Raw genomic sequence first — 24,194 nt, 5'->3', positions numbered from 1 at the left:
AAGTTCAAACTCATCAACTCGCTAGCTTCTCTGTTCACTATAGCGCAGCGCACTGCACGGTATCGTTGATAATGCATCTTCGCACGGAGCATATTCGTTGATTAATCAATGAAAAGCTAGTATTTCTAGCTAATAAATTTTCTTATACTATTAAAAACATTTACGAAAGTCCGGTTACGGGTTAATGACTTTTATCGTGATATGTTCGAATAAACCGAATTTTCAGAATGTCGGTATTTAAGTTAACGCTTATCATTTTGTTCAAATAATGGATATAAAAAAATGCGAAATAATATTGTGGTAGGAAGCTTCATCCTTCGTAGAGCTAGCAAATATAATTAGCAAACATTTTAGAATTAACCCTTAGCACTCAAATGGCCACTGTAACATTACATTATTTACTAAACACTTCAGTAGTGTACGAGTAAATTGCACCATTTTCATATGTAGGGTGAGTTCCCCTAAAACCGGACGGCACCTAGAACTGGACAGTAGCGATATCCTCAAAATTTGAAACGCAATGCGATCGTCATTTCACGTGAGCAATAGTAGGGAAAGATCCAAGCACAATCAGGTTTCGACACGTTTCAGTCGCATGTGCATAGCTGTGAATATCAGTCCATTGTTGCGTTTAAGTACAAGCTAGTGTATCATACAAATTATAAAGTGTTACATCTATCAATTTTGGTTAGTAGAAAAACTTGTGAGTGGCATTATTACGTCTTTTGGTAAGTGGTTTTTTTTTAATTACCTCTGTATTTTGTATATACAGTGCACTGGTTGATACAAAAAATCTTTTTTTTTATGGCTTCGGTATCCCCTGGTTCCAGACAGATCATTGTCCCCTATCACCGGTCAATACAAAAAAGATAAATAAATAAATGACCGAGGAGAAAGAAAACAAAAAGAGGATGACAGAACAAATAAAAAATTCGGGAAATAAGCGTAAGACAACCAGAACATTAAAACTACTAGGGTCAAACTTGAAAACCATTTGCGTGGTTTGTTTAGAAAACAATGAAGAAGACTGGATTCAGTGTTTTAGCTGCAAAAAATGGACACATGAAGCTTGTGCCGATATCCCGGAATGTGCAGATAACTATGTTTGTGATCGCTGTACATTATTTTGAAACTATTTTTAAGCTACATTCTCAATGTATATAATGTCCGATACTAGGGGACACTTTACGAACTGTGCAAATTCTACACCAAACTTCAATCAAAGTTTTAATTAATTGTTAGAATAAAATTATTTCTTTTCTTGTGTTTCTACTGAGTGATAATGCTGTTAAGTTATAAATAAAATGGTATAGAAGACATGAAATATTTTATTCTTTTATTTATTTAAGAAAAACCTTAAGTGTCCGGTACTAGAGGAACTCCCCTGTAACATAAAAAAAAAATATATATACAAGGGAAATATTCTAGGTCATAAGGAATGTTTCGTTTTGGAGTTAAAATATATTCGAGTGCAAAGGGTTAACATCCACCAAAAATTCAGTTGGCATTATCTGTAATGTCACAATAACCAAAATATTTAGTAAGTTTGACAACTTTTAGCTTTGATGACGTCCATCGAACGATGAAGCACACTTGATGTAAACATTTTCAATGTTTCTGACGTAATATGATTCTGGTGGTCTTAGTTTCTGGCGTGATCCCAAGGGGGCCTCAAAATCTTTCAAGTGCTTAGGGCCCTTGGAGGTCTTAATCCGGCACTGGATAATATTGTTAATTCGCGAAGTAGAATTCAGCTTAAATACCGACGCGAGTGCATACGTTTGGATTGACGCGAAAATTTTGAAGTATGACCACGAGAAGATGGCACTTTCGGGTGAGGGGCAAAGGGGATCTCCGTGACCTCTTAATAGGGACGTAGGGCACGGTAGGGACGTAGGGCTCTGGAGGGACGTCGCCGTCACCTCTATTCCAGTGACACTCGTGAGGTTTGTTTGTTTACTTCTTGCGAAATACTTGTAACGCGACGTAGGAAGTTCAAGTAGTGAGGCGTAGATAACTGCAAGCGTGCTATCTTCTCGTGGACGAGTAATACGTCATAGTGAAATGAGTATTTGCTCCGCGCGATAACGTTGACAGCTGTACAGTGCACCTACGTTAGATTGACATACATCATCTCTGCCGATCGAGAAATCATCATCACCCCGTTTGCCCACCTCAGTAGAGTGTTAGACGGTGTTTTCTGTTGTCACGGTACCTAGCAGGGGTCCCGAGGCCGAGGTTGAAACAACCGTGGCTGGAGTGCGTTTTGATTTGGGCCCCGGCGTCGGCCGCGAGGGACTCAGCCTGAGAGACCCCGCCGCCGGACTGGTCGACTATTCCCACTGGCTGACAGCCCTCAGGTACTTGAAGGATGCTTTCGCGGATCAGCAAGAAAAAGGGGGAGGAGAGGCTCTGCTCGATCGATGAACGGTGGATGCGCACGATCGCGAAACTAACCCGCTGCTTCTCGCTGCTGTATATTTTTTTCATTTTTTTTTTTCTGGGTCAATTGTACGGCTGAGCCTGATGTCTGACGATATGGAATGCAAACATCTCACGATTTCCTATCACGACTTATCGCACCGTGATGACATTATCCGTTAGACACGTGGAGAAACGAATTTTTCTTTAACCTTTTTTTTTTTGTTCTTACCGTGAACCCTCGAAGAGGGCGAAGACGGACCTAGAAACGGAGAAGAGTACGTCTCCTCTCTCGGCGCTTAAAGGTTCGCACGTCCCCGTAGCCTCTACACAGGTGAACAGATACTCGGGCAAGATAATGAAACGTTCACAACACCCCCCAACCCCCCAACCCCCACCCCCCACACATGGACACTGGTCACAAGCATTCTGTAAACGGTACCATCGCTTCGGTCCGATTCTGTCATTAGTCGGCAGACTTCGATGAACTTGCGACATAGGGTGCGACATGTGAAGAACGTTAGATGAAGCGACCGGATGTTCACGTTGCAAGCTCTTAGAACGGTATCTGTTCGTCTAGGAAAGCTTCTTAATCCCATGACTGACCGCTGAAGAACGACTCTGATATATTCACAAGCACAGTGCTGTACAAAATATGCTTATTTTGGGTCCAGGATGAGGGTGAACGGACGTGAACGAAGACGTTTCTTTTTTCTTTTTCTTTTTCTAATTACACGTCACCTTGTGTTACAGGGGTGAGAAACTGTACGTGACGAAGGACAAACGATCCAGAAGCTCGTACTGGAGAAGGATGGCCTGCTGGGGTTGCGGCTTACTGGTTCTGTCGGTGGCTGTGATCATTGCCATTTTAGCAGCGAGTAAGAACGGTCTTTCTATTTCCCGGATTTTTCTTACTAATATTAAATGCGTAATCTGCATTTCCAAATTATACGAGCGACGGTCTAGATCCCCGGCACAATGAAATTATAAATTTCAAATAAACGGTGTCTAGCTCATACGCTAAGCGAATCAATTTTGTTACAGCTGGCGTGATTTTGACGCAAGAAGCCTCGGAACCGTTGGAGAACCTGCAGCAAACTAACTCTCAACAGTTCGGTGACGTCCGAACCGCCGGAAGCCAGGAATACGTGAAAGATCCAGCATCCAGTCCGTCGCCTGAGTCTTCGACCATGCCACCTTGGCACACGACAGACGAAACCCTGTATAAAAATGTTCAAAGCGCTCTGGACGGTTTGATGCAACTCGACGAGTTCCGTTGGAACGACGAGTTCCAGGATCACAAGTCCAGAATGTACAGGCAGGTCTCTTCCGAGATAGAGGAGCAGCTGAAGAAGATGCTGCGTCCAGGAGACAACGACACCGTAGTGAAAGTGTACAGCATAAACAGACAAGGACACGTGAAGTTTAGAATAAGTTATCCCCCGCGGCGAATGCCCGAAGAAACGCAACGGAGCCTGGAGGAGTCGTTGCAGCAGAATGACAACATGATCGGACAGTATCATCTGAACCGATTGACGGTCAACAATCTTCTCGACCAGTGTCAGATCGACAATTACGGTTGCTCTGATCACTGCATGTACGACTATTCGAATGGTATGTTCGCGTGTTCCTGTGATTCCGGGAAAACGTTGGACAACGGTGGAAAGCGTTGCGTAGACAAGAACGATTTGAGCAACGTCGACATGGACGACGAAGTGCCGGAAACCAGCACCAAGGAGGTTCAGAATTTCGTTCAAGGAAGGGGCAGGGGATCGGGAACATTGTTCGTGACCGGGCGACCAGACGATTGGGATCATTCCGAGCACAGCACAGAATCTGGCCATTTCCATCACGATCCAACCGACGGTGATAAGGACCGTCACTCTGGTATGAACGATCATGTGCACTGGAACCACGATCACTCCGGACACACTGAGCAAACCATCGAATCTGCAAATCGAAAACCGGAAGCTACTTCTGTGCCAGAACTTGCGGTCAAACCGGAACCTTCGGCTGAACCAGAACCTTGGGCTGATTCGGAACCTTGGGCTGATCCGGCACCTTCGGCTGAACCGGAACCTTCAGCTGAACCGGAACCTTCGGCTGAACCGGAACCTTCGGCTGAACCAGAACCTGCGGCTGAACCGGAACCTTCGGCTGAACCAGAACCTGCGGCTGAACCAGAACCTGCGGCTGAACCAAAACCTACGGCTGAACCAGAACCTTCGGCTGAACCAAAACCTTCGGCTGAACCAAAACCTTCAGAACCAGAACTTTCAGCTGAACCAGAACCTGCAGCCGAACCGAAACCTTCGGCTGAACCGGAACTTTCGGCTGAACCAGAACCTGCGGCTGAACCGGAACCTTCGGCTGAACCAGAACCTGCGGCTGAACCAGAACCTGCGGCTGAACCAAAACCTTCAGCTGAACCTGAACCTTCGGCTGAACCAAAACCTTCAGAACCAGAACCTTCAGCTGAACCAGAACCTGCAGCCGAACCGAAACCTTCGGCTGAACCGGAACCTTCGGCTGAACCAGAACCTGCGGCTGAACCAGAACCTTCAACCGGAACAGAACCTTCAGTCGTACCAGTACCTTCGACCGAACCAGAACCTTCGGCCGAACCGGAGCCTTCGGCCGAGCCAGAGCCTACAGCGGAGCCAGAACCCGTAGCCAAAACGGAACCGCCTCCAGAAGTGTCAGCGGAACCGGAACCGTCTTCCGAACCAGGACTTTCCGGAGAACAAGACACCTCGGTAAAACCGGAACCTTCAGCTGAACCTTCAGCTGATGGTCCAGCTCCCAACCATTCAGCGGAAGTTATACCTTCATCAGAACCGGAGCCTTCTACTGAACCGGAGCCTTCAGCTGAACCAGAGTCTTCAGCTGAACCAGAGCCTACGTCATCCACAGAACCAGAACCTTCGACAAAGCCCGAGCCAACTGCTGAACCTGAACCTGCTGCCGAACCTGAACCCGCAGCTGACCCAGGCGCCGTAGTTGAGTCGACACCGTCCGCAGAGCCAGAGCCTTCAACAAACCCCGAGCCATCCGCCGAACCGGAACCTTCAGCAGAACCGGAGCCGTCTGCCGAACCAACTGCAGAGCCTCAACCTTCTGCGAATCCCACGGTTCAACCAGAATTATCCAAAGAGACTGAAACCTCAACCGAAGCACAGCCATCAGCCGAACCAGTACCCTCCTTTGAAACTGATTCCGTGACCGAACCGAAACCTTCGAACGTTGACTCTGCAGAACCTAGAACGACTACCGTGCCATCCATAACAGAGACTGCAACAAATATAGGATCTCAGCGGGACAATGTTGAAACGAGACACAACGATGACGAATTGTCTAGAACAGAATCCCCCATCGAATTGACGTCCAACAAAGTTGACTCGAGTACTGAGCTACCTTCCACCGAATCTCCAGTAGAGGCTACAACTGTGATGCACGGAGATCAAGGTTCTACAAACATGGAACCAGAGTTTGCGACAGTCCCAGCATTCGAAGATATCGCGAACAAAGAGATGACTACCGAACGGATTCTAAGCGACGACACACCTTTGCCGGTTATACCTTTAATGGCGGACAATAAGCAAGATCAGACCTTGAGTCGTTCGTTCCCTGACGACCATTTGGAAGCAATTACGCCAGCCATTGACACCACGACGAAAGCAATGGATAATGAAAGTAAAATGACAACGATGAGTCCTATGGATGAAACCCATAGAACACTGAATCCTGACAGTGCTACGGAGAGCAAAACGCCACAGGAAGTTCCCGAATACACCACGATGAAAATAGATGATGGACAATCAGGGGACACAGAAACTCTGTCAGATTCCAGATCGATATCGACTCCGAGACCCACAATTTCTGAGATGGAGTCTAGCACAAACCCGATTTTCGAATCTGAGACGACACCTGTTCCCGCAGACCCCGCCTCTGAGGATACAACCGAGTTCAATCCCATGGTAGACAATAGAACTGCTTCGGAGCAACCTACATCGCAGAACGCCTCAGCAACGCCGGAAATCAACGAGTTTTCCACCTCGCAATCCAAGACGACTCTGCACGACACGAATGTGATCGAGCACATGCCCACGACCGTCTTCCCAAAGTTGCCGAAAAACTTTGGTCAGAACGTAGAGCCGCTGATAGAGCCGCTCAAGAATGAAACGGAAGAACACATCATGATCATACCGAAAGAGGAGCACACCGAGGCGCAGGATCCTCATGCGATCATTCCGCAGCTGATCCCCGAACCGATCAAGCCCGCGAATGTGTCCGAAGCCACCGCGATCGAGAACAAGGTTGAATCCTCAACCGAGGGGATCGAAACGAGTCCCTCGACGAGCCATCCGAGCGAGAACGTTGTGTCCGTTGGCGAGCCGGTTCGTTTGGAGGACAGTTTCGATCATTCCACAAGCCATCCTCTGCACCCTGCCGTGTACCCCGATAATTTGGTCGATCATGGTCTTGTCGCCACCGAGAAGCCCGATGCAGCTTATGACAAGCACAACGAGGACATGTCCCCGTTCCTGCCGGACGTTCATAAGGAAAAGGAAGTGAAGAAAGCGCCGAGATTGGACAAAGACGAGCAAGATGCGCCGAATCCCTTCGACGGCCACGTAGAAGACGTGGTCACGGATAAACCTATGGCGGACCATAGCTCCACCGAGCCGAACGCGAACGAAGAAACAGATTCGAAAGATACGACGAACGACGTGCGACCCGAAAACAAACCTGACGAAGAAGAGAGCAACAAAGTAAACGGTACAGAATCGGATGAAGAAGGTTCGATGAAGGCAACGTCCTCTTCGGATGTTCCCAAAGCGAACGATACTCAAAACGGCTTAAATGCTCACGATGCGATTAGCAAACCTATAGATCATTCTACGGAAGACGAGGAAGCTCTGAAGGTGGTGCCGTTGGAAGAGCAATTTAAAAAAACGACCGAATCCGACGCAGATCAGGCCAAACCTGAGGAACCGGTGGAATCTACGACTCCGGCGAAAGTCGCGTACAACAACTACTCGGAAGAGTCAACTGCGAACGTGACAACTACTTTGGAGAAGCCCGAGGAGAACACTGTGGAGGACCAGTACAATGACATCAACGACGACAGGGAAATCACCAAGGACAAAGGTGCTGGGAGACTGCTTGTAAATAACATAAATTCTGTAGAAAGCAACGGGAGGAAGTCATCGAAGCTAACCGATGATCAAATCAGCATTCCTACGAACGATACCGAAACGACGTCGACTACTATCGGCAGCGTCGCGGACAAACACGTGGAGGATGCCAAGTTGACCACACAGATACCAGTGTTGCCGATGGAGATACAGCAGGAGATGTCCACGACCGAGAAAATTGACAGCACAACGGTGACCGAGGAGACTCCTCGGAAGGACAATGAGACGGAGGCGAGTGCCGCGCGTATTGGTTCGGAAAAGGAAGACGTCACGACCACCCAGGTTCCCACCACCCACATGAACTCGATGGAGACGAAGACCACTGCACAGGTGCCGATACAGCCAGAAGAATTGCAGACCACGGAGAGCGAGCCGGTGCTGACCACCTCGACGGTGCAGCCGGAAACCGGGAAAAAGTTGAACGACCAGGGGAATGTGCAACAATCAATATCAGGGAACAACGAAACGAACGAAGCTAACAGAAACGAAGATACGTTGAACATCTCGGAAGAGCACGACAACAAGAACGATCTCGTAGCCAGCGCGCTCGAGCACTTAGGTGGCAGGAAGATCGACGACATCAGGCCGCAAATGGACTCTCCGAATCAAACCGACAAGGAGAACGTAACCATCCCGATCACGAGCATCGAGGACCAATCGATGCTAAACGAAACGGTAACAGACAATCCGATGATGGTAGAGGAGCGTGCGAATTCAACCGAGAACACCACTCCGAAAATGGCGAACAGTATCAGCACGACAGAGGACATAAGACCGGTTACCGAGATTCTCGAGGATGACACGCCTGCCGGGTTCGGTTACAGGACACCGTTCATCACTACGACTCCGAAAACCATATTAGCCGACTTGGACGTGGGAGAACTGTCCGAGGAAGACTTGCGGGTGATTCCGCTGGAGAAGAGTTTGGAGGTGAAGAAGAAATCGGTGGACAAGAAGGTCGTCGACAAGTATAAGTACAAGAAGGAGAAAGAGCTGAATCTGGAGACAAATCGAGAGGAAAATGCGGTGACCGAAGTGCCTGATTCTGTGACGTTACCGTTAATAGAAATTCCTCATCTGGTCACCGAGAGGACTCCGGATCGAACTGCGGACAACGGGGACACCCCGAAGGAGGATGCAGCGATACCGAAGCTGAGGATCACGGAAACCACCAGCGGATCGAATCAGACAGCGTCGAAAGATCCCGAGGGGGAGAATTCTAATAGCGGAACTGGCGCGGTAGAATACAGCACGAAGAAGTACCTGAGCTTCATCCCCGTTTCCGAAGAGATCAACGAACCAGAACCGGTTACCGAGCCCTACATATATTATCGTCGGGCGAACCTAGCGAACTCCACGACGGTAACTCCGCTGGCAACCGATGATTCATCGAGCGAAGGTCGCTCCGTAATTGACTTGGTCAAAATGGCCGAGTCCGGCGACGCAAGAGCGAACGAGACAGGTGGTGCGCAGGCTGCAATCGTTTCGAACCAATCATCTGTTACCTCATTCGCGCAGGAAGCGAACGTAACCCAGGTTTCGAAAGGGCAAACCGCGGACGCAACTCTGCCGCCTATCGCGCAAACCAAATTGCCGGATACGACTGTGCGGTCCACAACGATCAGCCACATCGACGTTTCTTTCTTGAACCTGCCGCCGAACGTTGTGTTCTCCAAGTGTACCGCGGGACAGTTCCAGTGCGTGAACGGGACGTCCAGGGACGGCGCGTATTGCGTCAAGCTGTCCGCGAAATGCGACTCCGAGAACGATTGCTCCGACGGCTCCGACGAGTTCAATTGCGTGGAACAAGGCTGCCCTGGAAATTTCCAGTGTGCGAGCGGTCAATGTCTAAAGAGGGACCTCGTCTGTAACAAGATCCTCGACTGCGACGACGGCAGCGACGAGAAAAACTGTGATAAATGGGAATGTCTGTCCGACGAATTCCGGTGTCCCAGCGGTGAGTCCTTGCCTCTATCATATTCATTCGCGTTGCTCGTTGCATGTAAAATCAGAATAATAACGAGTCAAAGAAGTGAAAGCAAAAACGAACGGTCGGCTGGTTAATGGGTCTGCCTTGAATATTAATAGTGCTACTTTTAGAAACGGCTGTCGTCGATATTCCACAGAAGAAAATAGAAGGTTTTCCACTTTGTTCGTCATTCCGGCACTCTGAAAATATTAGGAGGACCCATAAGTAATCAATTATTTTGAAATCTGAAACAAACTTTGCAGTAAATTCAAGTTCAATGTAATCTCCATCATTGTCAAGGACAGTTTGCCATCTTTCCTGCAAATTTTCAATCCCCCTCTTATTGATCGACGAATATTCTTGTTGGTCTCGGATAATTGATGCGGTACCCACATTCCTTGCCTATATGCCCTTTCCATTTCGTGTAGGTGTCTTTGTCGTGTGGACTCAAGGCTTCTCGACAATTCTTGTATACTTAATTTTGGATCAGCTTCCACTAGAGATTTTAGGGTGTCATTATCAAATTGAACTGGTCGTCCACTTCGAAGCCTGTCAGAGAGATCATAATCACCAGCAGCAAACCTTCTGAACCAACGTTGACACTTGTTGACCTTCGTCGATTTTCTTTGTTGTTACCGTTGCATTAAGGGGGCCGGCATGGTTTGAAATCCATATACGTATGCAAGGGTCAAAATCTAGACAAACTGCCGCTTCAATACTGCAATGAGCAGTTTAGAAGTGGTCAATTGTGTTTTCTAAAAGTCCAATCTACGTCTGTATGGAGCCCAAATTGCGAATTTCTACCTCATCGTGGAGTAATTTGTAATATTCGGCAGAAAACTCGAATTTTGAAGCAAGTATGACGTCACAAGATGGCTGCCGCTGAGAGATTCTCTTAATTTCGAGAGATTTAGTGTTCGTGTCGAAAAAAAGGCTCTATACAGACGTAGCAAAGACATGTACAAACATGGTGGTATGCAGTTTTAATTGATTACTTACTTATTTAAGACGTAAAATGTCTAGAAAAAAGGCACAGCATAACATAGCGTGACAGTCAAGGCCAAATGCCTGCCGGCCCCCTTAACAACGTGGAGAACTTTACGGGACGAACCCAATTCTTCCGGTAAGAGTTGTCGTTAAATGTTGATTTATCATTTCAGGGAGATGCATCCCAAGCATCTGGCAATGCGACGGCCGGCCAGACTGCGAGGACCATCGAGACGAGTACGAGTGCAGCGAAAGTTGTGGAAACGACGAGTTCCTCTGTCCGAAGGAGAAATGGTGCATACCGTTGACATGGCGTTGCAACGGTGTCGGCGAATGTGCCGACGGCGAGGACGAGAAGCTCTGCTACTGCGACGTTGACCAATTCAAATGTAAAAGCGGAGGTTGCGTACGAAAGGATCAAGTTTGCGATGGGATAGAACATTGCCCCGACCATTCTGACGAATGGGGATGCTTGATGGGCAATGTAACAATGGAGAAGAACCTGACGGACGTGCAAAAGGACAGCGCGATTGGCAGCAACGGCGGACAGGAGTTGAACGAGAGAAAATCTCTGTTGAAGATAAGGTGAATTTAGAGAAAATTAAATTGAGACCACGGTCTCGTGGCCTTTAATTCCTGGCTAATCGTAATCTTTCTCGTATTACAGACAATTCGACGATAGCTACCGTCTGGTTTGCTCCGATGACTGGAACGAAGAGTTCAGCAACTCTTATTGCCGAGCTTTAGGATTCTCTGGTTCCGAAGCAACAGAACTATTGGACTGGGATAGAATCCAGAAGATTTTGAGACTGAAATCCAATTCGCACCCCGACATGCCGCTAGTCAAGAATTTAGAGCCCGCGGAGTTCTGCGCCTCCGAGAAAGTCGTCCAACTCTCCTGCCAAGAGTTTTCTTGCGGTACTCATTACGGAGAAGGGCCGACTGCCAGATTAGTCGGTGGAACACCAGCCAGCGAAGGACAATGGTCCAGCGTGGTTTTGCTGAAGGAATCAAAGCACGGTGCTGCCTGTACGGCGAGCGTACTAGGACCCATGCACGTGCTAGCTAGTTACTCTTGTATTCACAGGTAAGTGAAATTTCAACGAAAGAAAATCTACTAGAAGGGATTGTTTTTCATTGAATCCTCTTCGAACTATAGGCACAAGCAGAGCAACGGCTGGCAGCTATTCACTGGTGAAAATCAATTGAAGGCTCATCCAGTCAAGAATATCATTCCTTATCCTCAAGTGAAGTACAATCAATTCTTGTACGACAACGATATCGCGTTAGTCGAACTGGCCAAACCACTGACCTTCTCAAGGAACGTCAGCGCTGTTTGCCTTCCGAAACAGCCATTCCAGGTAGGTGCCGTTTCGTTCAGAACTTGAGAAACTGTAAAAAGCAGGATTTAGGTTTTATTTCGTTGGAATTTTAGCCAGGGCAAATCTGCGTGATGGTAGGATGGGGGTTCCCTGTGAACGGGGAGGTAGATCTGCAGAAATATCTCGAGTTCCTGCCATTGCCGACTCGTGACCTGGAGGAGTGCAACGCGACCAGTCACTACGCAGGATTCATCACGAAGGACAACATCTGCGCCGGATTCACCGACACGGATAAAGGACCTTGTTATGTAAGTTTTCGTTGCCATTTGGTTCTCCTGCCTCGTCGTCGAGTGTGATGTGATCGTTGTCGTACCTTTCAGAACGACGAAGGAGCGCCCTTGATGTGCTTCAGCGAGTCCGGTGGTGGGTCAGGAAGATGGGGGATTCAGGGTCTACTTAGTCACCACAGCAGATGCTCAAGGGGTCATCCAGCAATTTACTCGAGCGTGGAACCCGCGCTCTCTTGGCTGCGGCAGTCTGTGCCTGCTCTGCAAATACAAAGCTAAAAGGAGAGGGTGGTGTTTATGTTTTCGTGCGAAACTACTCGACGAAACGAATTTTAATCGCCGTTGTGTATTTTGAAATTAACGATACACAAGAAATTCGGAAGGAAGAACTGACGGAGTCGAATTTTGAAGTTCCACTAAAAGGAAAATTGAGAAGAAAACTATAACGGGAAAATATGTACTTAATTTGTGTTCTTTTTTTTTTGTTTTTACGTTGAATCCGTCTACATTTCAAACAGTATGTTCCTATTTATGAATGCAAAGAATGCGCTCGACGGATAGCACTGAATGGCCATAATTCGATTCTATACACACACGCGCGCGCACAAAAAAAGAGAGATGTAAATGATTCTTTTTTTTTCTACGTTATTGACTAATGGGTAGATATTGCAATATTTTGTAGTGGAAGCGATAGGAGGTACATATAATTGGCAACACGATACTTATTTACAATTAAGAAATTTGTAAATACTGTATAAAGTGACTGTTTAATATGATTATCATTGTAAGAGATTTTTACAAGTTTAGTGAATTGTGTCTCTCAAGCATGACCATGAGAAAGATACTGAACATCTGTTGAATGCTTAACAATTTGAAAATTCAACTTCTATTGAACTTGTTGATTTCTTATAGTAACCGAGTTTTAAGCAGTGTCCCTCGAGTATTGGGGTAATGCTCCACTGATGCAGTGTCAGCGATGATATAGCATTATTGATTGAACTCGATCGCTATAGAGAAATCGACAAGAACGTAAAAGTATTTATTGCCAATCGGAGAGACCAACACTTAAAATACACCCATACTCGTTTAGAAGTTCGTCTCGGAGATCCTGCAGAAAGGATTCCTGAAGAGAACAACGGATTAGGATAAGAAATAGATAGGATAAATGTATATAATATATAAGTATTTTAATAAAATACATTGTTATGGAGAGATACAATAATAAAATATGTTCATGTATGCATAGTCACTGATGAATGCGTAAGTATTTTTATATACTAAGGATAAAGAATAAATGTATTTTAAATGAATCCAGTGTCTCTTTTATTGTGACTATTCCACATTAAATAATTTTATTGATAAAATCATAAATTAATTTTCCTTATCCTATTTACATGATATAATCTTAATCTAGTTGTTTCTTGGGCATAGCTGCTATTTCTGCTGCTGTTACTGCTGCATCTATAGTAATCAACGATTTCGAAATGCTAGTTATTACTTCGTTGTACTTAGAGAAAACTTCATTTATGTGGCCGTTCAGATCTTGACTGTCTTCGTATATTTTCAGATACGACAAGTTTAACTCGTTTAGTTTATTAGATAATTCTGGCACATCTCTTATTCTATCAGTTTCTAGTACAGGCATTAGCTCTTGCATCTGATGTAACATATCACAGTTTTGTTTGATCTCTGGTGCCATTGTGAGCAGTAACTGTAGTTTAGCCTCTATAGGTAAGTCCATAGTATCAACCGTTGGATCTAAGTAACCGTTCAATTCTGCTAACCGCTTTATTGCCATGTTGGTCTTTTCACGTCCTGATACAGCGGATGAGACCAATGAATTCACATGTAAAAGGCTATCAATCACAGGATATACTGGAGGTGTGTTGTTGCTGTCATTTGCATCTTTAAGCCCAAATATATGCTTCTCCAACTCTGCTATTCTACTTTCTAACAACTCCACAGTTGCCATTCTAAATGTTGAGAAAAAATTTAGTAATTCACTTGTGCGTGTCCTCATATATGATTTGTAAATTAGTTTAAGAAGTCTAAATCGTATATGCCCTATATTTAACCCCTTGCCGTACCATTTTCTTTATGGCTACAGTGATTAAAGCTTTATCCCCAAAAAATCTAAAAAGGAAATTTCATCTAAAGAGAAAGACATAACATTTATATTTGTTACACTTTCTTCAAAATCTTTATCACAAGTCTACCTTGTTAAAATACGACATGGGGGTTAATAACAGTAAGTAAAAAACTAGATTCTTCCACTATAGTCTGTATATTACAACTAATGAAACTATTAATAGGAGGAAAGTAGATCATCTAATTTTATACAATCGAATTTAATTTAATCTACTGATCTTTTTTTTATAAATAGTAGCCTATAAATATCTTTTTTTTACAAATTACGCGACACTTTTAAATGTTGGAAAGTACGTGTCAGTAATAATAGTAAAAATAAAAACAAATATGTGATCAAGTCACACGCACACCTGTTACAAATTACGATAAATTCAAAATGGACAGTGCATATGACTTACGTAAGAGAATATAGATGCTACGCAGAGAAAGATGAATGTTTACAATCGTGGAATTTGTTTATATGACTATTTTGAAACACAGTACACAAATTTTGACAGAAGAAACGAAGGTTATAGTGCACTATACTTTCGATCTGACATTCTGCAAAATTCAATGTACTCCTACAAGCCGCTGCTAACTTCAGAGCAATGGTAAACGGCGGTAAGTTGAAAACTGATATTACGATGTTACTAATAATGTCATGTCATATTATCTTGCGTACTCTGCCTTGAATTAACCGAGCTTCCAAGACGAGTATCGTCTTGCTCAATGATAATATTAATCCTTATTTCGCGTCTCTACAATGACGTCACTGTGCACATACATATAGTCTTAATGAATCATGTCTTCAAATGTTTACTGTCAGTCATGTGTTTCTGATGATGAATCTTTACATTACGTTCAATTATTAAGCATGGAGTATTAAAAGACTGTAATTAACCGATACAGTTAATACTCGGTATCATTGAACACTGTCTATACAGTTTGAAACATTCACCAAATCCTGGTTTGGTGAAACGAAAATATCAACGCCCGAAATAGATGCGCCAAGAGAGCTTGTACAGGCACACAGCGATATTTACATTGGACGGACTCTGTAACTTCAGACATTTAAATAAACTCTGTTCGCCCTTCGACCCTTGCCACTTTAAGAAACTCTTACGAGACAAACATGAGATTGTAAGGCAGAATAAATAGTAGTTTTAAATATCAATTTGATATCATTAATGGGAGAAGTATGATATTCATAAATGTATGTCATATCTGATATACTTATTGGTATACTCGTCCTTGTGATACATTAATCGCCGGAAAGAGGAAAGAGTGTCTTACTTACGTGATTTCATTAGCTGACGGTTATCGGTCGGTGTCACGTAAGCGTAACTTCGTTTCTTTCTCTTTCCTCGTCGCTGGGTACTTTCAGATATTATATAAAAATAATTTCGAAATGATTTCGATTTCATTTGTGGGATCTGTGGCTCCTCGTGTGACAAGTAACGACATCTGCGAAGACTATAGACAGCAATCTCCGAGAGGCCGCTATTTAGATAGTGCGCCGCACCGAGGGCTTTAGGGATGCATTCACACGGAATGAACTTGAAGAAAATTTCACACTGGAAAGGGTCATAACTTCTCCGCAACGAAGAGAAACACAGATGCAGACATTAGGACGATCCAACATCCAACACATATCTCAACGATTGGCTACCTCGGACAGAGAGGTCATGCCTGAAATACACTCCCCAACAATACTATAAGTCACTACATAAAACCATACCAATCTGTATTACAAATTCTATAAAATTAAAAGTACGAATTCTATAAAATTAGCATGATAGATAACAGTACAAATCAGTGTAAAAACTCAGGACGGTTTAGCGAATAATAAAGTGGTCAAATCATTCGAAAAGTCGTCGGTTGTTTATTGGTAATTATTTGGAACAACTGACGACTTTTCTCAGGTAAAAGGTCACTCAACACAGGTCGCTGTTCGCGCAAGTATAACCCGGAAAGTTCCAAAAAATCACTAAATGACCTTGAATGAACTTGGAAGACGAAGAATTCGTCTCGGGATAGGCCCCACGCTTAGCTAAATAAAAACATACAGTTTCGCATAAAAAAAAACAGAGGTCACCTTGAAATCTCAGAAGCATGTCCACCTAGAGAAGATTTATGATAACCATAAGACGTTTCTCCCGAAACAGAGTCACAACGAGCTATAGTTTGGAAAATAATTGCGAGCGAAATTTCAAATGGTATACCCTGTACAATACACCCGAATAGTGCTCGGTTAAATTTACACGAGTTAACCCCAATTTTCACCCACTGTTCACTTGTCAGTGCCTTGAGCTCGATCAAGCTACCTAAGTAGACAAAGATAAGAGAATGAATACAATGTAAGGAAAGGAGATAAGAAAGGTATCCTGCTCGCAAGAATTTGAAGTACTGGCTCCCGAGTTCGTGTAAATTTAACCGAGCACTACCGTACTGTCAGATACCCGTAGATATTCATAGAACGGAACGCTGTCACTCTGACAGTCCCTCATTGTAAAGTCTGCTGCCCAATCGACCTCTTTAGCCAAATAGAATGTTAAAATTATTTAATATTACATCACTTTCTCAGCACTTATTCATTTGACCATTCACTCGTCATTAATTTAACGTGTGAAGCTGAGCGTACCAGAAACTATTCTTTCAACCGTTTCGAGCAACTTTACCATTGCTCGGCTCAAAATAAATAATTATTGTTAAATGAAAAAAGTAGTATAGATGCAGTATTAGAACGCAATGTTTGTGTTTCGACGGAATAGTATGCAAATTATACATTATTTACGTCCTTTGCATTATTATAAGTTAGTTGCTTTACGTTCATTTATTTTCGCAAAAAAGTACGGATACAAAAATTTTGTTTCGATAACATTTATGCGCTTTCCTGTACGCAATTGTAGAGAAAATTTTACGTATCCTGTTTCATTGCTTGGGGCTGAGTGAATTAAAATGTACAATGAAATTTGAAAAAAATGTCTCTCATGTTGTTCTGATTGATGTTTCTTTTTTACAATCGCGAACAGAAATAGCAGGCAATGTCGGTAAAGAGAACTGCATCGAGGAAAGATGGTGGGGACCCGAAGTATCTGTCATGGCCGACGTCTGCTGGCAGCGTAGTTTTGGTCAGGCCGTGTCGGCGAACGGTGCACGGTGTGTCCAGTGGTGAAAAGGAAGATGGGGCAGAATAATGGGCAGACGGTTAAACGAAGAAGTCGTTAGCGAACTCTCGGTCCTTGTACAGGACGATTTATGCGAGAGGACCGCGACGATGGAGTCACGAACACGGAGGACTCGGTTGCGTAGCGTTGTAGGGATATGTTTGTTCCTCGCGCTGACTAGCATTATTTATCTCGGGTATTTCTGCCCGGATCATGTGTGCGCACTGACAAATCGTGAGATCAAGGAATCCGTAAGACTATCCGAGAGTCTGTCCGCTGGCCCTGGCTCCGGTTTGTCTTCCGTCTCCATCGAATTCGACAAAAATGGCCTGCTCTCGGTGCATCCTGCTTTTAGATTGCAAAGCATCCAAGGAAGCCTTGGTTACGACGACGTGTTTACCAATGAAACCTTCCAGTTTGATATCAATGCACATGATGTCATTGTTTTTCTACATATTCAGAAGACTGGTAAGTAACAGCTACATTCCTTAACGGATAGAGACGGACAAATTTATTATTTAAACAAAAGATTTTCACGCAACCAGCAAAAGATTCGAATAGCTCGTCAATTGTTTTATAGAAATGTATTCTTTCTCAGATGACCGTATGTAGACGTGTCTAAATAACCGTTGAGTAAACAACGCGATGTTTGTCTCTTGAATAACGTTTTTCTTTATTATTTGTTATTTCACCCTTTCGTAACGGGACTATTTTTCGTGAATCAATTTTGCTACGTTGTTATAGTCAAGTTATCTCCAACTAACGTATGCAGAATTGTAGAAAAATATATACGCTGAAGTATTGAAATTTTGATAAAAATATCCGATTCGAGTTGTTTACGAATGCAATATTTTTACGATCGGCAATATTGGGTGATTATAGTCACTGTTTGTGAGGAAAGGGTTGAAATGAATTATATCTTTTCTTCGCATAAAATTTTTCTATCAGTTTCTTATTTTATACTTTTTATTTTAAACTTGCCTTTCCCACTGTACTGCTTAAGGTATCATTTAAAGTGTTTATAAAACGCTAAAATGTTTTGTGATAGTGTAAACTTTGTAGAATAGTATTTTTATTGACATTTGACCTGTACATTGCTGTTGTAATTCATGAAATAGGTCAATGTTGAGATATGTAGGCTAAAGACTCAGCAAAAATCTATACTTTTATTTTATTCGGAATATGTAGTAGATTTATTTGGATAAATGCCAGTCAATGCTATAGCTCAATAAAAAAACAACATAACAGGCTTTCTGACCATTGTACAACTGAATCTTTGCATTATTCATCAGGCACTGTGAGACCTGTAGATCCTATGTTAGGAGGACAAAGAACAATTCAGGGATGTTGTCTTGTTTAATATGCTATGCATGCATGTGCCTGTTTCCTTCTGATTTTCTATGTACAAGCTTCTTATAATCTTTTCTTCATCAAGATGCATATGAATAGAAGACAGAACTTGTAAAAACTTGTCTAAGGCATCAGTTCCACACTAGTGATTGTCTGGAATTTGCATACAAATTACTGACACCTAGAAAACGTGATATTAATAAAAACTTTGTAGTAAAAAATTCTTGTGTAAAAGGTTTTTCATATCATGCATAGCGCACGTGTTTTTATGTTTTTAGGGGGAACTTTGTTCGGAAAGCATTTAGTCAGAGATCTGGACTTGCAGAGACCATGTTCTTGTCAAAGAAGACGCAAACGTTGCTTTTGTTTCCGTCCAAATCGTAATGAAAATTGGCTCTTTTCACGGTATTCCACTGGCTGGAAATGTGGTTTGCACGCAGATTGGACAGAATTGACCAGCTGTGTAGATACTGAATTAAATAAAATTGAAGGGGAGGGAATAAAACGTAGATACTTTTATATAACTATTATAAGAGATCCTGTCGCAAGATATCTGTCCGAGTTCAGACATGTGCAAAGGGGTGCAACTTGGAGAGGTGCACGTCATTGGTGTGGAGGAACCCAGGCAAACATACCGCAATGTTACCCTGGATCTAGTTGGCAAGGAGTCTCCCTAGAACAGGTAACATTATTTACCAACTCTTAACATCGTTTAGTAATTTAAAAATATTATTGTAATTTAGTATGTTCATAAAATCAGAACTGATTCTTTCTTCGTGAGTACAGTATTATGTAAACTATCTAAAATGCTTCCACATTTAGAAACACATTAAGATAAGCATTTTCCCTTATCTCAAGACTCCTTTTCTCCTACTCCATATATAGATGCAACTATTCATCAAAACAACAGTTGCTTTGTTAAAACAGAAATCTTGAATTTGAAAAGAGTTATTAAAATTGTACTATGAATTTTGTATATTTGAAAATAGTAACATATTTTTTATAATAGTATATAAATATAAATCATTTTGACAAATTATGTTGTTTATGTAGTTTATGGCGTGCCCATATAATTTGGCAAGCAACCGCCAGACCAGAATGTTGGCTGATCTATCAATTGTTGGTTGTTACAATTCTTCACTCAGCAGCTTGGAGAGAGATCGGCTCATGTTGGCTAGTGCTAAACACAATTTGCAATTCATGCCTTTCTTCATGTTGACTGAATACCAAAAAGTAAGAACTAATTTTTTTTTGCTAATGTTTTGAACTAACATGTTCGCACGTCATTCGATTGCCTTTTATTAATGCAATGATTTTTCATTGTTTTTTAACAAATTTCCATTCCATTTATTACGAGTATTCTTTCATATGTTTTCTACATTTTACATTCTTCGCGCACTCAACCTTATTTTTAAACACGCTTACGCCGGCTGTATAAACATGGTTTACAATACACTAGAAAATCATCTGTTAGCAAGTAGCTCTTGGTGTAAATATTTGTCTTACCCACCATACGCGGGCGATGAGTATCCTGTAAACATCCCGCTTCTTTGAACGTTCAAGTAACACATAAGCTACTTTGATATTATGTTATTTTATCATCACTAAACATTCTAATTTGATTAATATTGATTTGATTTGATCAAATCTGTAATCTACAACCATGATTGTAAAATACAAACTAAAATACAAACATGCTGTCAAGCACCGAACAACTCGGTAACTTTCCAACTTGGACCAAACTTGTTGCTTGTTGTCGTTTGTTGTTGTTTTTAAACTTCATTAATCATTAATACTAAATAATATTAATATTTCTCCGGTTTCGAATGATATAGTTTATTCCTCCTACAAAGATGCATTTTTAATATTAAAAATTAAAATCTTTTTACTGCACCTCATAAAATTTTATCAATGCTGTCAAAGGATTAAATTAATGGTTCTTATTTTTTTCTTCTTAATTCATTGATTTAATGTTTCTTATATTTTATGAAACACGTATCCATAAGAAATTGTTTCTGAGTGGGCATGACCTTGTCTTGTTGTATAGTAGATAAAAAAATATTGTATTCGAAATTATTATTACTAGTGAACTTTTTGCACATAGCGAATATATTTTGCTATTCTATAATGACGTCAATTTCATTATATGAATTTGATTGTTCAATATTGACTAGGTGGGGCAGTATTCTTTTGAAGAGACATTCGGAATGAGATTTGCTGTTGCGTTTGAACAACACAATGCAACATTGAGCGCTGCTACCATGGCAACCCTCACTCCAGAGCAATTAGATGCTGTGCGTAGGCTTAACAGACTGGATCTAGAACTTTATGATTTTGCGAAGAATCTAGCATTTCAAAGATTCAAAAGGCTTAGAGATCGCGATCCATATTTTGTACAACGATTTCAACATCTTGGTGAGCTACCTTCTAGACAGAGCGCAACAGAATTCAATTGGGATTCTGTCATCGAAGATACTACAGATATTGAATGATATGTAAGTATGTCGAAAATAAATATTATCGATGCTTTGCATTCATAGCTAAGCGAATAAGGTTGCTCTGAATCTGAGCATCTCAGGGAATCATCCTTGAAAGAAAATGTTGTATATAGAATTATTGTGTGCAGACCACTGCATGTAACTTACCAAAAGTCTTATAGAAATTAACTTGGATAAGACCAAAGAAAGCTCAGAGGATCTTGCTGTAATCCTCTTTGAATAGCTATATATGAAAAGTATATATGTGAAGGAATGACACAAATTTTTCATGATTTTTATAATATTCGTAAATTTTCTATACGAAGTTCTTCCATTTGATGCAACTTTGCTTATAATACTACATTTAAGCTGCAAGTTTATTTGTATTTTTATTTGTTATGCAACAATACTTTGTAGTCACATCCTTCTTTATATGTCTCGAAGAAAAGAACAATTCAAAGAGCAAGTATTGTCTTTCAAGTACTTATTTCATTATTTAAAAAATGCACGATTACATTCGCTATAACATTATTTCAGACGTGATATATTTCTGTACTTTTAGAACTGAGATTATGAATGTGCATTATAAATGAAAGTTAAATTAAAAATAGATAAATTTATTTTTTTAATGAATAAAACAAATTGGATTTTTTTGTTTTTATTGTATTATCTGTCTAGTAAATGTATTAGAGATAAAGAGAAAACCTTATTTAGAAGCAAATTTAAATTACAAAAATATATCAAGATATTGTGTATTAAGTTAAAAATCCTCAATTAGTTTTCGTATCAATTTTTTGAAATTTCTGAATTGCTAAGAAATGGTAATCAGTAAGAAATTCATTTTCCGTTGCCCTTTAAACTTTAAGTAATACTGAGAAACCTTGTCGATTCTATGAATGTCAATGTGGTTGAGAACCCCTGAACGATCACAGTTCTGTATTCCTAACTGGCACATTACGGAGATAATAAACTTAACACGATGCGCGGCATGTATAAAAATGTCTATTTATAGCAATTTTCAATGGAAGGATGAATGTTACAAATTAATTTTGTAAATATATCTAAAAGTATATATATTTTTTAATAGAATTATTTGCAGTGTTATTTAAACAAAGTGGTATTAGGTTTAATAAAAGCGATCTGTACAGTCTAAATAATAAAAGGTTCATGTGAATGTTCGAATGAATGGTCATACCTTGGATAAATATGTCCAAGATTAGATGCTAATTATTTAACGATGTAACTGTTTGTGGTCATCCTATTGAAGTCCATACATGTGTACATTAAAATTATCGAATCTTCAGTAATTCTTTCATACAGAGGTATTAGGACAATTTTTGTAATTTTCATTTTAAAATTAACGAACCTACAATCGCTACATTACATGAAAAGAGAATACATTAAGTTAATTAAAAACATTATATAATTGTTTAGACTAGCATGTGCAATAAGAATTTATAGGTTACCATTATAAATATTTCATATCATCCAGTCATGAGATAAATGTAATATATCCTATATATGCTATATATCTAACTAGTTAGTATTAAATTATCGCAAGACAGAATTGCAAATGCTCTCTTTAATATTCTGGTCTGGTTAATATTGGTCTTTTATATGATTGTCATGTTCATATTTTAATTTGTATTACAAATGCGTGCCATGAATCATATAGAAGAGATTTATCTTTGTTTTTTTACATTTGCCATAACAAACTATTTGTGTTAGTATGAAACAAAAAAAAATATATATATATATGTTTTTTAACTGAGAGTTCGTAAACTACAGCTTATCATGGCCTATGTATGTTAAAAAACTTGGTTGTAGATTTTGCAAAGTTAATGCAAGGTGTTAACACACTTTGTTTTCAATATGAATAGTATGGTTTGTTTAAGATGTGGAAGGATGTAAGCAAAAATTAACTTAAAACTGCTATCGTGTACAGATCAACAAGTTGTGAACAATCTACTTGTTAGCGTATGCATAATATTAGGCATGTAAAATTAGCGATAATGATCATTTAAAAATAATGTTAAGGACCAAAGATTTAATAAGTGTTAACAAAGGTGCAGAGAGCTTGTCACAAGCAATTGTAAAAAAAAACCTTTTATATGTTCTTAAATAAAGCGATTGTTATAATTGCAATTTAAATGGAAAAGTGTGTTACGCATGTTTCCATAAAACATATAGGTACAATAATTACAATAATTAGGAGTATCCACTTGGACCGAACGTGAATGATTTTCGGGGAAATTAATGCACTGATGCATACTTTTAATAATATAATGCTATTTTCGCGTATCTATCTCTACGATGCATCGACATTCTCGTAATTATTCAGAAATAATGGAACTAAATCACACAGGGTGTGCAGTATTTTGAAATACATAGATGCAACACAATTAGAAATATCGTCTACTATTTTAACAACGTCTTAGGTTTTAATAACTGCTATGTTTCTCTGCCATTTTCTTATTCTGTGTGTTGGTGTGTTTAGTGGGTTATGTATGCCAGAGGATGCTTGTGACCATTGTAAACAATGGTACAATTTATTAGAGCGTTTGTGTTATCAACATTGTAAAAATGTGCACATACTCATTGGTTTAGGATGAATGAGTGATTAGCTTGAATGTGTACAATATTAAGCTCATAGCACAGGATTAAGTTATATTAAACAAAAAGCCATGACAGTAGCCTAATAAAGCAATATATAGGCCTAAGCCATTGGTACCTTATGTAAACCAGTGTACATACCATACCATTAATTCTTTAAGGAACAATAAATTGTTGTGTATACAATATTATATACAATCTTATACAGACATATATAAATACATAAAAAATATATATTATATATATATATATATATATATATATATATTAAAAAAT

The 24,194-nt window shown here is 41.0% G+C and overlaps 3 protein-coding genes across 6 annotated transcripts in view; 2 read left to right on the top strand and 1 right to left on the bottom strand.

Moving 5' to 3' along the window:
- The window catches only part of LOC143354524 (uncharacterized), a 53,359-nt gene extending 40,894 nt beyond the window's left edge, over nt 1-12,465 (top strand). Inside the window, exons 4-11 of one of the 2 annotated variants that reach the window (XM_076788688.1) lie at nt 2,220-2,360; nt 3,175-3,299; nt 3,466-9,576; nt 10,749-11,160; nt 11,243-11,662; nt 11,735-11,936; nt 12,011-12,205; nt 12,278-12,465. In XM_076788688.1, coding sequence (XP_076644803.1) covers nt 2,220-2,360; nt 3,175-3,299; nt 3,466-9,576; nt 10,749-11,160; nt 11,243-11,662; nt 11,735-11,936; nt 12,011-12,205; nt 12,278-12,463 — 7,792 coding nt within the window. In that variant the 3' untranslated portion in view covers nt 12,464-12,465. The remainder of the gene's footprint in view (nt 1-2,219; nt 2,361-3,174; nt 3,300-3,465; nt 9,577-10,748; nt 11,161-11,242; nt 11,663-11,734; nt 11,937-12,010; nt 12,206-12,277) is intronic. The other variant, XM_076788689.1, reaches the window with a different exon arrangement.
- Nucleotides 12,466-12,649: 184 nt separating this feature from the next.
- Nucleotides 12,650-15,661, bottom strand: LOC143354538 (dynactin subunit 3). 2 transcript variants are annotated; one of them, XM_076788712.1, is made up of 2 exons: nt 15,609-15,661; nt 12,650-14,157 (listed from the first exon to the last, which is right to left on the bottom strand). In XM_076788712.1, the coding sequence occupies exon 2, from the start codon at nt 14,154-14,156 to the stop codon at nt 13,590-13,592; it is 567 nt and encodes a 188-aa protein (XP_076644827.1). In that variant the 5' UTR covers nt 14,157; nt 15,609-15,661; the 3' UTR covers nt 12,650-13,589. The 2 variants fall into 2 exon arrangements, with proteins under 2 accessions (XP_076644827.1, XP_076644826.1); XM_076788711.1 differs by lacking the exon at nt 15,609-15,661 and adding an exon at nt 14,731-14,900.
- A 1,740-nt stretch (nt 15,662-17,401) lies between these two features.
- Hs6st (heparan sulfate 6-O-sulfotransferase) lies at nt 17,402-24,167 on the top strand. Of its 2 annotated transcripts, XM_076788692.1 has the most exons (4): nt 17,406-17,946; nt 19,107-19,510; nt 19,882-20,061; nt 21,003-24,167. In XM_076788692.1, exons 1-4 carry the CDS (start codon nt 17,508-17,510, stop codon nt 21,318-21,320), a joined length of 1,341 nt encoding a protein of 446 aa, XP_076644807.1. In that variant the 5' UTR covers nt 17,406-17,507; the 3' UTR covers nt 21,321-24,167. The 2 variants fall into 2 exon arrangements, with proteins under 2 accessions (XP_076644808.1, XP_076644807.1); XM_076788693.1 differs by lacking the exon at nt 19,882-20,061 and having other exon boundaries at nt 17,402-17,946.
- Nucleotides 24,168-24,194: the final 27 nt, after the last annotated feature.

The sequence above is a fragment of the Halictus rubicundus genome, chromosome 5 (genome assembly GCF_050948215.1).
Source record: "Halictus rubicundus isolate RS-2024b chromosome 5, iyHalRubi1_principal, whole genome shotgun sequence".
Taxonomy (NCBI): domain Eukaryota; kingdom Metazoa; phylum Arthropoda; class Insecta; order Hymenoptera; family Halictidae; genus Halictus; species Halictus rubicundus.
Note: the sequence above shows the minus strand (reverse complement) of the source record. Positions and strands in the feature narration are given on the sequence as shown.